General features: G+C 35.2%; 2 protein-coding genes across 2 annotated transcripts in view; one reads left to right on the forward strand and one right to left on the reverse strand.

Moving 5' to 3' along the window:
* The window catches only part of LOC111506162 (uncharacterized), a 47,749-nt gene extending 32,302 nt beyond the window's left edge, over positions 1–15,447 (reverse strand). The window contains exon 1 of the mRNA XM_074185262.1: positions 15,337–15,447. Within this exon, the coding sequence (XP_074041363.1) occupies positions 15,337–15,348 (12 nt within the window). The 5' untranslated portion in view covers positions 15,349–15,447. The remainder of the gene's footprint in view (positions 1–15,336) is intronic.
* The window catches only part of LOC111507510 (uncharacterized), a 484,193-nt gene that overhangs the window by 360,143 nt on the left and 106,612 nt on the right, over positions 1–17,438 (forward strand). The window lies entirely within an intron of this gene.

The raw sequence follows: 17,438 nt of genomic DNA on the forward strand, positions 1-17,438 counted from the left end.
GAAAACAGCCTTCTCAGGAAACAGAAATTGAAGTTATGAGATGCTGAATCTATATTTCACATACAAAAATGCAATAAAAAGAACTTTCACAACTTTTTTTCAGTTTTTGAATTGATAGATGGATTACTAGACACTCTTTGAAGAGTACTGTAGATACAAATTGAATACCTAGATCCCCAATCAGCGAACACTAATAAGGCTCATGATCTATATAACCGGTAGTTTAAGAGTACACCTCGAACTTCACTGTTTAAGAACCCTTGGGGAACATTTGGGGAATTGCGTTTATGTGAAATAAACTTTCTAAGAACGTTTTTTCAAATGGATTTAATCTCCAGCCATTCAAAGGCATTCAAATGTAGCAATTCAAATGCAGAATTTTCCTGTAGTGCTTGTGTTTTGTCCTTGAAAAAAAAGATATCGACCGATGATTGTCCTTGACTTAACTCATTATTTCTGAATGAATGATAGTTTATAAGCGGAATTAACTGTTATGTTTACGAATAATTGAATATGATCTCGATAATATACAAAGAACTGAGACAATGGGCAATCAATATTTGCTACGCTTTGTTCATGTCTCTCTGGTTTTCTTTTTCTCAATACATTCAATTCATTTTTATCGTCACATTTATGAATGAATAGTATCTGCATCCTTGTAGTCAACAATTGTAAATGTATGAATAATCGTTACATTTCCATTTGTCAAATTCACTTATGTCACCTGTCTTACGAAAATAGTCCAGTCATGGTGTGCATTTTTAAGTCCAATCAGCGGAAACATTCCTAGTGAGCTGAATTTTTGTATACACCTTCACCACAGTGTTGTTATAAAGATGTCGAAAGTAGATAATGATATCGTGCTGGGTAAAAAAGTTATAAGGGTCAGAAGGTCAAGAAAATCAGTTTTTCGCTAATATCTCGTGACCTCGTGGTCATTTTTAAAATTGATACGGTATTGTATGTATACCGTACACCAAGGGATATGCTCAATTGTTTTTTTTTCATGTTTTTGAGTGTCGTTACGTGAAAAATCTACTTATATCGAAGATGTTTTGGAACTAAGTGAAATCTACTATATTACACAAAAGACCTCGACTGGCAGATCTTCTGTATACCAGCTACTGCCATCGGGTTGTGTTTAGCTCAGTTGAAGACGTTATTATAAGCGGTAGTAAGTAGTTTCAGCAGTTTCAGTAGTTTCTACTAAGCAATGTACGGTGTTCCAAAATCAGAACATTCAATAGACAGTTACAAATACTGTAGTTTTGCCAAACTAACAATACAGAGCACAGCTGTGAAATTTCCATTATGGATATTGAACAGCATATTTATTGTATGTGTTATCAGATACAAACCTGGCTAGTAAAAGAAATTGATTCAGAAATGTGGGGGTGGTAGGTTAGGAATAATATACTACAGCCAATAACAAATCAGTTCACTCGATATTTTGTCAGCATACTGGCCTAGAAGACAATGAGGCTTCTGACTCCCTTGCAAAGGACGGTGCTACAAGCAGCTTCATCGTACCAGAACTTGTCATTGGCATCGCTTTAGGATTTGCCGAACAAAGATTGAACACCTGGATGCCAAGAAGATTTATGGACTTCTGGCAGAATCTTCCAGGATTTGGACTTTTTTATGGGGCTATTTGAAGCAAAAGGTGTACGAAACTAAATCTGCTTCAATATTGGACAAACGGCAGAGAAAAATAAATATTTTTTAGATATATTGACGTTAATATGTTCGAAAATGTTCGACGTTAAATATCGGATAGGCTGTTCATATGTCGAGAAATTCAAAGCAACCATTTCGAGCATCTTCTGAACTGACCTTGAGCTTATTATCTTTTATTATGTAGTTAAAGGTCAATGCATTCGGGAAATTAGTAAAAGTTCCGCCATTTTGTAGTAGTTGGAAGTATTGACATTATATTCTACAGTTGTGAAGCATTTGTCAGGAGCTTCAAAAAAAGCTGATTACTATCGAATGGGCCAAACAGTATCTGCTATTGCATGGGATATCAGTTTTGCTGGAAAATCTATGAATCATAACATGAAGTATTTTTATAAAAGTATCAGTGAAATAATAGAAAACGAGGTACCAAAGTACCGCAAAAGTATGTGTTTTTCACCTTACTATAGAAAAGCAATGATACGAGCGTTAAAGGAAAGAATTAATTCCAAATAAAATGAAAAATACTTAAAAATGAGAATGACCTCAATTTATTGGAAACGCTTAGAGCTTGCTCGAAAATACGATTCGCGATCGATTTCAAACTCTATCTGCATTCTATTGAGAACATATCACCTTTTAACTCGAAAAAATTTGGAAATATGCCTCTATTGAAAAACAATGCGCAAGTAAAATCCCAAACGAGCTTATTTTTGATGATGCCATAAAGAATAATGGACAGGATATTTGCAATCTGTTTTCAACTTACTTTTAAAGCGTGTACACACGCTTACATACTTTTACATTTACAGAAAATGGGGTAGTAAACGGATTGGAAGAGCTGGATAATAACAAAGCCGCTGGGCCTGATGGATTACCACCATTATTTTCGTAGTAAGCTTTAAATCTTTAGCTAAACCCCTAACTTTATTTTCAATTTATCAAATAACAGAGAACAATTTCCCGAATACTGGAAAAACGAGAATGTAATACCAATTTTTAAAAATGAAAAGGAAAACATAACAATGAAGTAAAGAGAAATGGAACTATCTATGGTTTTCATCACTTTTATTTGTTCGTATAGGACGTATAAGACGAAACTGCAGTAACGTTAGTTACAAAGTGGTAAAAAACATAGAAAGTTCCATTTCTCTTTTCTTCATCATGATTTCCTACCACGTAGTGACGACTACATCCATCAAGTTATTAAAAATATAATACGAAATTATAGGCCTATCAGTGTACTATCTGCGATTCCAAAATTGTTCAAGAAATTGGTTCACAAATATAAGAATTTCTCCTGAAATCCATCACCATGTAAGTACAGCATGATTTCTTTGCAGGGCGATCAATGAAATCGAATTCAAGATAATATAGTGAATATTCATACAGAAGCATAGACCACAGACTATAAGTCGACGCCATTTACACCGATTTCAGCAAAGCGTTCGATAAGGTTAGTCACAATCTTCTTCTCGAGTGGCTTGCTGAGGTTGGGGTACATGGCTCACTTCTAAGATGGGTAGAGTCTTATATAAAATATAAGTCCCAGTCTGTAACAGTTCAAGGATTTCGGTGAGTACTTCACCTCATCAGGTGTTCCACAAGGACCCCACTTAGAACCTCTATTTTTCATCATATATGTAAATAATATAAAGTCGTGTTTTAAGCATGCCAACATTTTGTTGTATGCATATAATGTGAAATTTTACCTTACCGTACGAAATTTAAATGATTGTTACAAGATCCAAGACGACCTTACTGAATATTGTAGCTCGTCTAATTCATATTTGAATTTTCAAAAATGCCATCGCGTCACATTCACAGAGAACATCAACTGGGTACAATTTGGTTACTCTATCGATAATGATCAAATAACTGAGTAAGATGAGGCATTATATTCAATTTCAAAATGATTTTTGATACAGATGTCGACTCAATCGCAAACGTCGCCTCACGGATATAATGCTGCGTAATAAGAACATGTGAACATTTCGAAAACATCAATTATTCAATTTGTGTTCACAATGTATTTGTGTATAATAAGCTAAATTTCGCTCCTATTATATGGTTTCCTCAATACAAAACTCATATAAACCGGCTGGAAAACATCCAGAACATGTTTGTCAAATATATTCGTTTCAAACAAAATTTCAATCACAACGGCAACATTGAAAATGCAAGAAAATATTTCAACTTATTATATCCCTATTAAGTAGAAGAGTAATCTCTGATATTTCAATTTAACACGAAATTATCTCAAATTCCGTAGACAATGCCAATATACTGAACCATCAACGTTCCTATTCGGCCACTTAGAATAAACTATTTATCCCACATACATTTTCGGAGAACTAATTCGTCTCAAAATTCTCCTGTATACAGAATTGTTCGCAACACTAATAGATACAATGATCAAACTGATATTGTTTCTACATCCCATCACAAATTGAAGACTATTTTGAAACATCTCATGTAGTTTTGCTTAAATTAGTCAATGATGACAACTAATAAACTATTTTTTGTCTTTGTCACCTCGATATATTTTTTTTTGTTTTTTTTTTGTTCCAATTGAAGCTTTGAAAATATTATTCCAGTTCAAGGCGAAGTAAAATTGTTACTTCAGTGTCAGGAATTTTATAACTCATCAACTCATTATGTATTATGTATACCTACTACTGTGAAGACATACGCATTTTGTTGTAATAATGTAGTATTTATGTAATAATGTAGTATTTATTAAATGGTATCTTTCTTAACCATTCAATAAATAAATGGATAAATATTAATAGCTGCTCAATAATAACAGTGTCAATGATTTGAACAACAATAATAAACCTCTGATACCACAACATAGTTTTTATTTCTCTTCACCTCATCTAGAAAGTTTTCTCTATAATCTTAAAAAAATTCCTTAATTAACATGAACATATGGAACCAGGTTTCAGAAATCAGAAGACTATCAAAAATCATTAGATAATGGGTTCTTTTCTTGACAATATTGCAATTCTAGATTCGGAAAGTGATGTTGAATAAAAAACTTTTTCAGAGATGTGCCATATTTTTAAAGATTCCGATACCATCAACCCCAGAACAAACACTGGAAATCTGAGCCTGTTATATTCTCACCTCCTTAGTTCGAATAAAAATAATGGAGAATTCTTGATGATACGTATATTATTTAAACACCCTCACTTTCATTTTCTTTCATGATAATTTTACTCTATTGTTCTGTGAGATCCCACTGGCAACACTCTACTGGTCAGTGGCTGTCAACCACTTTCTATCTGAATTCATGTGTGATTAATGTCCGACAACCTGTTCATTACAAAGCAACGCAAATATTTTTCATGTTATCAAAGTAGGCATATCATTTTATTATACAAATTCAATATGTGGACTTTATTGAATCAAATCAGTAATTGTAGAGTTCCCGATGGAGAGACTATACAAGCTTCGAACGCTCGAACAGAAAGAAAAATTCCACAGTATTTCTGCCTCTTGAGCGGTGACAGAAACATGTCTGTCACTAGCAGTTCTGACGAAGAAGTCGTCATTATAGTGCCCGCATTATTGAATGTAGAAGAAAACAGTCACAAAAAAAATGTTGTGGTTCTATCCCATTAATCAAAAGAGGGCAAATCTAGGAAAATTTCATCATCATTCCAACGATCTGAAAGAAGACGAGGAAAATTTTTTTCAGTATTTCCAAATGACTCCAGGCAAATTTTTGAAACTTAAAGATATTCTAGAGCCTGCAACTCAATTTTTCCTCGCCCATTTTTATAGATGCCGTCTGACACTGTGCTGTCAACAGATGGAATAGCAAAACAGAAAGACTGAAACTTCTCAGGCACTTTTGGGCAAGTTGATGCTGGCAAGCGCTGACCGACGACGGACGCTCTTGGCTATGCCGTGCCTGGCTATGCCGTGCCGGGCTAGTGGACGGTTGTTCATTCATTTTCATTGTTCTATTCCTATCCGTATTTTGACGGGACGGGCCGTGCTGTGCTATACTGTGCGGGACAGCACAGCGCTGTCCGTCACCTGATGGCAACGGGTAGTAGCATCGCCCACTTGACCATCTACAACCAGCATACTGAAGGTGCTGTTTGTTCGATTTCAAGGGAATTTCACTTGAAATCGCGCGTTGACAGCAACATGTTTATCACTAGCAGTTCTGACGAAGAACTCGTCATTATAGTGGCCGCATTATTGAATGTTGAAGAAAATAGTCACAAAAAGAATGTTGTGGTTCCATTCTATTAATCAAAAGATGGCAAATCTAGGAGAGTTTCATCATCTTTTCAACGATCTGAAAGAAGACGAGGAAAAATTTTTCCAGTATTTCCGAATGACTCCAGGCAATTTTTCAAAACTTAAAGATATTCTAGAGCCTGCCTTAACAAGCAACTCAATTTTTCCTCGCCCATTTTTATAAATGCCGTCTGACACTGTGCTGTTAACTGATGGAATAGCAAAACAGAAAGACCGAAACTTCCTAGGCACTTTTGGACAAGTTGATGCTGGCAAGCGCTGGCCGGCGACGGACGCTCTTGGCTGTGCCGTGCCGGGCTAGTGGGCGGTTGTTCATTCATTTTCATTGTTCTATTCCTATCCGTATTTTGACGGGACGGGCGGTGCTGTGCTGTGCCGGACAAATGGGCAAAAAGCTTAAAGCTTGTCGCTCACTTGTCCGGCACAGTACAGCACAGCGCTGTCCGTCGCCTGATGGCAACGGGTAGTAGCATCGTCCACTTGACCATCTACAACCAGCATACTGAAGGTGCTGTTTGTTCGATTTCAAGGGAATTTCACTTGAAATCGCGCGTTGACAGGAACATGTTTATCACTAGCAGTTCTGACGAAGAACTCGTCATTATAGTGGCCGCATTATTGAATGTAGAAGAAAATAGTCACAAAAAAAAATGTTGTGGTTCCATTCCATTAATCAGAAGAGGAAAAATCTAGGAGAGTTTCGTCATCTTTTCATTGATCTGAAAGAAGACGAGGAAAAATTTTTCCAGTATTTCCGAATGACTCCAGGCAAATTTTCAGAACTTCTGGATATTCTAGAGCCTGCCTTAATAAGCAACTAAATATTTCCTGGTCCATATTCATAGGTACCGTCTGACACGTTCTAATCGTATACGATCTTAAGTCACTAGCCTCAGAATCTGCCGAAGCTTCGGGGTAACCTATTCAGTTGAATGCAGGAGTAATTTCTGAACAAGCTATCAACGGCAGCTGAAATTTTCTTTTATAGTTGAATTTCATCAACCTACGTGCGTGTATAGATATATAATATATAAGGGTGTCACCTCAATCTTCATTTTATTTTATTTTTCAAGAGAATGATCTGTCCTCAATTTTCCGTTTTGCTTTCGTGAAAACAAATGAAAACACAATTTTCTTTATTCCAGGTGGTGCGGTCACGTATTGTTGGTACATTGATATTGGGGCCAATAGCCATGAAACACTATTATTTGAACTTCAGTGCTATAGCTTTAGAGGATTGTCATATAACTGGCTTAACAGTTATCTAACAGGCAGGAAGCAGTTGGTAAAACTCCAAGGAAATACATCGAATATAGAGATACATCAGGTGCATCAGGTGTACCAGAAGGTTCGGTTATGGGTCCTATCCTTTTTCTGCTGTTTCTGAATGATCTGGTAACCTTTGACATTGAAGGGAAATTAACACTTTTGCGGATGACACCACGATCCTCTAGCGTGAGACAAATGAAGATAATCTCAGAGACATCATAACTTTGGATTTCTATAAGGTTAAGCAGTGGTGCAATTCAAACTTCTCATGTGTGTACACAAATAAAACAAACATGATTTGCCGCAAACTCAATTTTGACGACTTACTTGTAGAAAATCACGCTGTAGTTAACAAAACTCACACAATATTTTTAAAGGTATTTATAGATGATAAATTGAAATTTGATGAGAATATAACAAATTTATGCAAAAATAGCATCTGGCAGCTATGCAGTTCGAGTTGTTTCTAACGAACTCAATCAATCCTCACCCAGAACTGTGTATTTTTCCTTGATAGAGTCGCACTTGAGATATGGATATGCCTTTTGGGGCTTTTGTAGTCACCAACTACTAAGTTCAGTATTCATTCTACAAAAAAGCGCTGTCAGATACATATGTAGGGCAAAATCACAAGACCACTGCAAACCACTTTTCATCAGTCAGAAAATTCTTACTGTACCTTGTGGAGGAAGTGAGAATTTACCCTTGACATTCCTAAAATCAGCAATTACAAAATTTTCTTTGATATATGAGGGCATCAAAATATACAAACACCTTCCAATATGCTATAGGGCAATAGCAAATTTAGAAAAATTCAGAATATTCAGAACTGTGTATTTTTCCTTGATAGAGTCGCACTTGAGATATGGAATTGCCTTTTGGGCTTTTGTAGTAAGCAACTACTAACTTCAGTATTCGTTCTACAAAAAAGTGCTGTCTGATACATATGTAGGGCAAACCATTTTTCATCAATCAGAAAATTCTTACTGTATCTTGTTTATCCCTTTCAGAAACCGTTTGCCTAATTCACGAAATATACTACAATTCAGAAGCAAATAATGACAGACGTTACCACACAAGAGGAAGTCAAAATTTATCCCTGCCAATCCCAAAATCAGCTAGTACAAAATTTTCTTTGATATATGAGAGCAAGAAAATATACAACCACCTTTCAATGTGCTATAGGGCAATGGTAAATTTGAAAAAATTCAGAAAATTAGTTATAGGAGTACTTCTGCAAAAAGCCCACTATGACTTAAAGAAATATTATGATGTATTTCATCTCTTAGTATTTCAGATGCTTACATATCTGTAATGATTCATTTATTTATCATCTGTAATGGTTTATATATTGTTTTATACAGGGTTTCCCTGGACTTCCTCTTTTCCTCTCGGGAATGTATAGATGGGGTCAAAATATCACCAGTACTTCATATAACTTTTTTTCCTAAAATCCTTCGTTACCAAGTAACGGGCCCTCGAAGTTACAAAATGAAAAATGTTTTTCTTTGATAACTTTTCAAGTGAATATTCAAAATCATCCAAATTTTGGTAATTGACTAAACAAATGAATTCCTTCGATGAGCTTTCATGCAGGAGTCAGTTGTTTTGCTACAAAGTCAGGAACGGACTACCCCCGATGGTCCACACCCCAAAACTTTGAAATGACAGATATTTTTCAATATTTTTCAACAAATTAAGGTTACTTGGACAATTGTATGAATAAAAGTACTCGTGTGGAAAGTCGATCGGAGCAACGAGTCTTGATAAAAATGTAGTTTCACTCGACGACATCAAACCCGCTCGTCCACCATTATTTGAAATGAATAATTATCAAAGCAGAAATAATAATGATAACGTTAATTCAACAACATTCATCCTGAGATGTCTACCATTATTCGAAAATATTAGTTTTTAAGGAAAATGGAAAAGATAGGTAAAATGTTCATAACGAATGTAATGTTATTCTATTCAACAATGCATCTCTTGTGTGAATAGGTGTAGCGTAAACAAGGCTTTTTAGATGCCCCCACAGAAAGAAATCCAATGGATTTAAATCCGGAGACCGCGATGGCCAAGAATATGGCCCACCTCTACCAATCCATCTATTGTGGAAAATATGGTTCAGATGGTCACGCACAATCAAACTAAAATGAGGAGGAGCGCCATCATGCATAAACCACATATCTCTTCGGGTTTGCAATGGAACATGTTCCAAAAGTCCATTCAAATCGTTCTGAATGAACTCCAAATAACGTTCTCCATTCAATCGGTCCTGTAGAACGAATGGTCCTATAAGATGGTTTCCTATGATACCAGCCCAAACATTCACGTTGAATTTCCGTTGGTGTTTGGTTTGCAATATCCCATGGGGATTTTCTTCGGCCCATATATGGAGATTATGAGAGTTGATAACTCCATCTCTACTGAAACCTGCTTCATCAGTGAATAAAACTCGATTAATAAAAGTCATATCATCTCTTTGCCTATCCATGAACCGATTGGCATATTCCAGTCGTGCTGGAAAATCTTGAGGTGTCATGGCATGTACCTTCTGGATGTGAAATGGGTGGAGCAGTTGTTCCCTAATTATTCTATGAATAGTGGACTTGGATGTATGGAACTGTTCTGATAGATTTCTGATGCTCATTGAAGTCCTAGGAGCGCCCTCACCACCTCGTTTTGGCAAGACTGTACCTACAATAATATCGAAATAAAACAACGTGCTCAAATTAATTATCAATTATTACATACCTGTCTCCCTCAAGCTGCGATCGACATGCTCGAATGTTTCTCTTGACGGTACCATTCGATTGGGAAAATGCTCGGAATACAGACAACGAGCTTCTGCAGCATTACAAAATGCTCGTCCATAAAATACATGCATATCTGCATATTCATTGAATGTAAACTGTTCGGCCATATCAAAAAAATTCAAAATATCCTATAGAATATTGACAATACATTGATAGTCATATGACAACGCACCACTCAACAAAACAAAATCGCATTCCAGTTTCTCATTTTTTATCAAAACTTTCTAAAAGGTTTTTTTGTCAACATCTGTGAAAGAAATGGAACATAATTATTCCCTGGATATTTTTCACCTGATCATGTGCAGCCGTTTTTGTAGTTCATTCGTTTGCTTTTTATTAGTATAGTAAATATTTTTTCCGATGTGCGTTTTTTCAGCTAAATTTAGATTCGTGTTAAAGAATTTCTCCCATAAAATTATAATTATCAGTGAAACTTCTCAACAGTTTAGCTGTGAAGAAGAATTTGAAACATTCGAATGTTGAGTTTCATGAGATTCAGATAACTGATCAACACGAAACGTGATTATTCCACACGTATTATGTACATACAAAATATGGAATGAATTCGATATTTCATAGTAGAGTAGCTTGTTAGTTTAAAAACATCACGAATCTACAGAACTTGATATTTCTTTTGAAAAAATATCTGCTATCACAATTGTGACTTAAACTTCCATATAGGTACTGTACTTTTTGTTTACGACTTCATTTTAGCATACTTTGTATTATTCCTGTTATAAATGTTGTTGAATTAACGTTATCATTATTATTTCTGCTTTGATAATTATTCATTTCAAATAATGGTGGACGAGCGGGTTTGATGTCGTCGAGTAGAACTACATTTTTATCAAGACTCGTTGCTCCGATCGACTTTCCACACGAGTACTTTTATTCATAAAATTGTCCAAGTAACCTTATTTTGTTGAAAAATATTGAAAAATATCTGTCATTTCAAAGTTTTGGGGTGTGGACCATCCGTCCGTTCCTGACTTTGTAGCAAAACAACTGACTCCTGCATGAAAGCTCATCGACGGAATTCATTTGTTTAGTCAATTACCAAAATTTGGATGATTTTGAATATTCACTTGAAAAGTTATCAAAGAAAAACATTTTTCATTTTGTAACTTCGAGGGCCCGTAACTTGGTTACGAAGACTTTAAAGAAAAAAAGTTATATGAAGTACTGGTGATATTTTGACCCCATCTATACATTCCCGAGAGGAAAAGAGGAAGTCCAGGGACACCCTGTATATGTGTATTCGTCTATGTACATTTTTTAACCCTATAATAATTGTTCACTGTATATCATAATTTTAATATTTTTTTAAAACTTTAACATTGTTGAATTCATAAAGTTTGACTAGTTTTGTCAATACGGATTTCTTGGACAATAAAGCATGATTGATAGTTTTATAACTAATGGTTCTGAAGCTTGGGAATACAATTTTGTTTCAACAAATTTTTTATCATTATCTATTTCCAATATCAATATCCCGTGAATATTTTTTGTTGTTGATAATAATGGATGTCTTCTGACATAGAAATTAATTGAGTTACAAACAGTTACAAGCAGAGTAGTTGCACGACTTTCTATAAACTAGCGGGTTCATAAAACATGACTCTAAAAGTCACCAAAATCTAGATGTTTTCAACGAATCATTTTTTCAGGTGAATGAATTGATATTGGTAAAGTTAGAATGACGTGGTTGACTCCAACGGAGTCAAATACTACCTGAATTTCAAATTTAATATGATCATTTTATAGAAACTTTCAGCCAATTTCATTTCGTTCGAAGTGTTTTTTTGAAGTGCTTAGTTTTTGATTTATGGTCGAAAAATAAAAAAAACAGATTTCTCTGGGTTTTTCGAGAAAACAAGTACCTCTTAGTTTGGTTTCATCATTCAAAAAACACATAGGTTTCATAAGAAACCTACTCTACAATTTTTTTTTGCAAAATCGTTGGATGATTGGACGAATATGCATCAATAATATGATCATTGTACAATATTCAACTGATCTGAGAGTAGGTTGTGAGAGGACCATAATTTTAGGAATTATCTCACATGGCCTCATTAACGTCTTTGGAATGGAGAAATCTCTGAGAGACAACGATATTTCCGTAATGATGAAATTTTGAATTTCACCGTCTCAAACCTCTAATCCTTCCATTTCGCCTATATCACAGGAATCAGTTCCCGCATTGCAACCATATCTTTCAAATTCGGTCTTCCCTGTCCTTAGTTCCTACCAAGAATATTATAAACCCCAAAGTAGCATGAGTAACTGTGTATCCTTTGATATTTCATATATCAAAGACGACGAGTTTTGAAATGATAATATAATTAAATTAATTCCCTGAAAAATGAGAATGTTATGATACACACTATCAAAAACACTTTTATATGTTTAATAGTACTTCAAATAGTGTATTCAAATAGCTCAACGTGATTTCAGCTCAACTTGATCGACAAAAACTAAACAAGTTATTTCGAAAAAATATATATAGGTACATAAAACAAATCACAGAACATCTCGTTGCAGGAAAGTACATGTATAAATAATAGACGATATTGCATCATATGTAGCAATTTTTTTAAACTTCTCATATCTTACATTTATACTAAATTCCTTGTAGGTATGAATATTAATATTCATTGATACTATCGTCAGCTAAAGCACTCTAATGAGCTATGCAATTACACTTGGTATACAAATAGTTTATAACTTGTACTGAAACAAAGAATAATATTTGTGGCGTCAAATGGAATATTTTTACGACTTTTCTCAAGTTATGTTATCAATTGATGTTCAAATTCAAAGGGGTAAATTATTTAGGAAAGATTAGTTCGTGGAAAAGAAACTTTTTGGGAAAGAAAGTGTTTGGCTTTCCACTACTCGATCCCGAAAAATTATTCACTTTTAAAAATATAACCCTTTCAATTCAAACAATATTCCTTTGGCTGGGATTTATTAAGACACGGAAATGAATGGTATGTCTATGTCATCGATGACATGAATAGATCAAATACCAATCCAGATTGGTAACGAAGAGCCCTAAAGCAAGTATCTTACGGCGAAACATTGATGTCTACCAGTGAGGATGACAGTGTTCCATGTAAGTGAAATTTTTAGCTTTCATTTTGTATATTGTGTAGAAATCCTGTGAATGATATCTGATTCAGTTCCATAACGAAAGTTTGGAATACAAACTGAGTAGAGAAAACTGTTTTTTGTATAATTCAGTGTTTATATGAAAGTATTTGTTCCGAAAGAATTTGTATTTCGTGTAGTTCGATGTTTATATAAAAGTAGCTATTTCAGGAAGGCTTTTTTTTCCGTTTGTGTGAAATTTACTTATTTGCATGATCTACACATCTATGTATAGAGATTCTTCTTTCAGAAGTGAATGCTTCCTTTCTTTCTTTGGAAGATTCCCACATTTTTTTCCATCAAGATGTAGTAGTGGAAAGCCAGAGACTTCCTTTCTTAAAAAATTAATCACTCTTTGAAATATAACCCGTTCAATTTGTAGTTTTTGGCTTTATACTTCTCCATCTTTATACACAACAAATGTTTGGAATACACTTTGAATAGTAAAACGTAATTTTCTTATAATATAAAGTTCATTGTTTCTGTAAAAATAGTTGTTTTGAAAGAATTTTGTTCAAGTATGTTCTGTATGATCTACTCATCCCACTCACTTTTATTCAGAATTTCATTACTTTTCCTATTCCTCCTTTTTTTCATAATACGAAGCACTATAGAAAAATCCTTGAGGCGCTATAAGAGCGATGCTTGTGAGAAAGTAACGATTCACATTGGATTCGAATCGCTGTATGTTGAAGAGTTATTGAACACTAAAATACGAGGTGTACTGAGTTGAATCTTAAAACGATGAGCAGCCACAGTCCGTCGCGTATTTCTGATATGTACCGCTCGTGATGAAATCAAATTTGCCAAGTCATCTGAACGCCTTCCGTGAAATTATTTATGAAAGAGAGACATATCTCCAACCTTTCTTCGGTGTTCCAGACTATCGAGATTGCAAGTAAATTGGTTAAGGCTTTCGCGGCCAAGATTTTCAGTGTCACGATCTTCGTTCGAAATTGAAGGCCGTCGTGGTTTGGAACTGTTTAGAAAAAAAATCTGTTTTTCCGTTAATCAACTGTATCCTAACATTTTGCCAGCACGAGTGGCTGGCTTCTTCAGAGGTCTATCCATCCTGATGGTTCACCGATGACTAGTACACTCAGCCCAGTGATAGCCAACTTCTTCTTGGAGAAATTTGAGAAGAAGGCAATCGATGATTTGATTTCAAACCAAACATTTGGCTACGATACGTGGATGACACCTTCGTTATCTGGAGACATGGGAGGGACAGACTGAATCTACTTCTAGACCACATAAATGCTCAATACCGTAGCATCAAGTTCACCATGGAGACTGGACAGGAACAACGAATAGCTTTTCTAGATGTACTCGTCGATAGGCGTGGCACAAGACTTATACATAAAGTCTACCGAAAACCGACACACACGGACAGATATCTGCATGCACTTTCGAACCAAGTCAAAAGCATGGAATTATCAACACCCTGACGGAACGTGCCCGTAGAATATGTGAACGAAACACCTACCAGAAGAATTGGAACATCTTCAAGTGGCTTTAAAATCGAATGGATACAGTGTAACCGAGATCAACGAGACCATGAAACTGACGACTCCTACAAGTCAAAATAGGGAGGAAACTCAAACGGTTGACGTGCGTTTCTACCGTACATCCCAAAGGTTACGGAATCGAAAAAATCCTAAGGAAACATAACATAAAACAGTGTTCAAGCACACCAGGACAAAACAGCAAAGCCTGAGATCTGCAAAATACAAAAAGACCCACTATAAGCGGCAGGAGTATACCGTATACCATGCACCTGCGGAAATGTTCGTATCAATACCACCAAAAGATCCACGGGTACATGGTACCAACATCGGAGAAACTGTAGATTAGGTCAAATAGAAGAATCGGCAATAGCGGAACACGCGTTTAGTGAAGGAGATCATACGATACTGTTTGAAGATGTGAAACTACTTGCACCCAATCATGGATACCACAGTCGGATTGTACGGGAACCATAGAAATCCATAAACATACAGAAAACTACAACAGCAAAGGGAAGGCTATAACGCTTAACCGGATTTGGAATCCCATACTGAAATATGCTAAGGTGGCAGCAGTGCAACGCAATGTTACAGGTAATAACACTTTGGCCAATAACAACGCACCAACTAGAAAGGCGGCCTACCTGTGTCAACATGAATACAGCTTACGGACTAGAAATCACTGGTCATCGGTGAACCATCAGGATGAATAGACCACTGAAGAAGCCAGCCACTCGCGCTTGGGAAATGTTAGGATACAGTTCTAGTCTTGCGCATTATAGTTCACGAGCAGGAGCGCTCATTTTAGTTCGCAGCTCTTAAACGAACTAGTTCGATCTTTTAGTTCGTTAGTTCACTACTTCAAGTCGCGAAAGACTTGATCAACAAGTCGCTTGCGTTGATCAACAATTCATTTAGGTAAAAATAAACGACAGTACCTGTTTGTAAATAATCAACTCTTAATCTTTGAAATTAATACCTATCTAATACATATTAATTTGTATTTATCTATCTACTAATGATTACACAGAAAAACTGGTATGTTCTTACCCACTTAAAAATGAATTTAGACATTTTCTTATCATAATAAACATACCAGTCTTGGTTCTATTTTAACAGTAACTATACTATACAGTGGCGCCGCTCCGCGCTCTCGATTTCTCGCCTCAGTGCCGTCGAACTAAGGAGTGACGGGTCTGCGAACTAGTTCGTATAGTTCGTTCATAAGATCGCTCTTCCGACCTAGTTCGTTCACGAACTACACAAAACTATACAGTTCCAAACCACGAAGGACTTCAAACCCGAACGAAGATCGTAACACTGAAAGATTGCAAGTGTCGCCAATCGAGCGGATAGTTTTTTTCTGGATGAAATCCAGCCGCTTCAGGGAATGCTGAAGTGTACATACTGTAGGCAGTCATCGGTAATCTTTGATTCCGTCTAGGCTTCCTCTCTTTCGATAACACAAAAAACTGGTTAACTGAAATCATCACAAGGCTTGGATTTCTTCACACGAAAAGAAACTTTGAATCCATTCCATGAATCTTATTTAAGTGAAACAATCACTTAACTTGGAACTACTTAATAAAATGAGCGGAATACTTTCATCTCAGTACTACTGGATACCATTTGCTGGTTCTTCCACATACACTTTCGTATCGTTACATTTTTCCATGGATATTTTTCAATATTTGACCCAGATCACTTTTGTATAATTTTCGTTTCATCAAACATTTTTCAAAACAACACATTTTTACTTTCTGCCAGCCGTGCTTCGATGTAAACAGATGTGTTGGGATAAATTGGTAGATGTAGACGTTGTAGATCACCATGGAAAATGAGAATTGAAACTTTCTAGGTTTTTTACCACTTCTATTCGTAACAAGTGTTGTTACTGCAGTTCCTTTCTATAAGGATATTCTCAAACAATTACAATAAACTGTAGTAACAACATTAGTTACTAGTAGAAACTTTCTTTTCTCGTTTTTCAAGATGTGTTGCGGCGATTCTAGATTGAAACTGTACATTTTTCAACTCCTGTTCAACAAAATACAAAATAGTAAATTTTAAAGATCCTTTTTTTTAATTCTATAAATCATTTGATGGCAAATAATGTTTCCAAAATGAACTGTGATTTACAGAGCTTGAAGAAAACACTCATATTATCTATTGACATATTAGAGCGTTTCATCAAAAAATATTATCGAAATAATTTCTTGCTTTACAGAGAGTCATTTTGAAATAAATATATTATTAGTATTTATCTATGGCATTCTATGCCAGGTGAAAGTGTAAATATGATGACATTGATTCGATTCAAAACCAAGGCAATATATATTCAGTAACTTTTCAGGCCACATCAGATGATCTGTTTATTCAATCATTAATTCAAGATCATAACGTAGATTTCAGAGCAACTTTTAATCTTTCCCAACAAGAAAATATTGTGTAAGAATTCAATTTGTTGAATTGTGTCAAAATCTCATCAGTATTGAAACAACTATTTTATTAGTGAACATATAAACTGATTATAAACATAGTTGGTTGAGTTTTCTTGTGGATCTCAATTTTTTGAATACTGTGTGTATTATACTGTTAGTATTCTAATGAAATAATAATCTCTCTTTATAATCGTGAGGGAATTATAAACAGCCAATATTTTATTTATATATTGAAAAGAAAAAATTATTTCATACCATTGAGTCCCTTATTTTGGTAAGGAAACGATCACGTCAGAAGGTTATAG

The sequence above is a fragment of the Leptinotarsa decemlineata genome, unplaced genomic scaffold (genome assembly GCF_025532065.1).
Source record: "Leptinotarsa decemlineata unplaced genomic scaffold, Ldec_3_MD MMD2_tig00026369_RagTag_RagTag, whole genome shotgun sequence".
NCBI classification, from domain to species: Eukaryota; Metazoa; Arthropoda; class Insecta; order Coleoptera; family Chrysomelidae; genus Leptinotarsa; species Leptinotarsa decemlineata.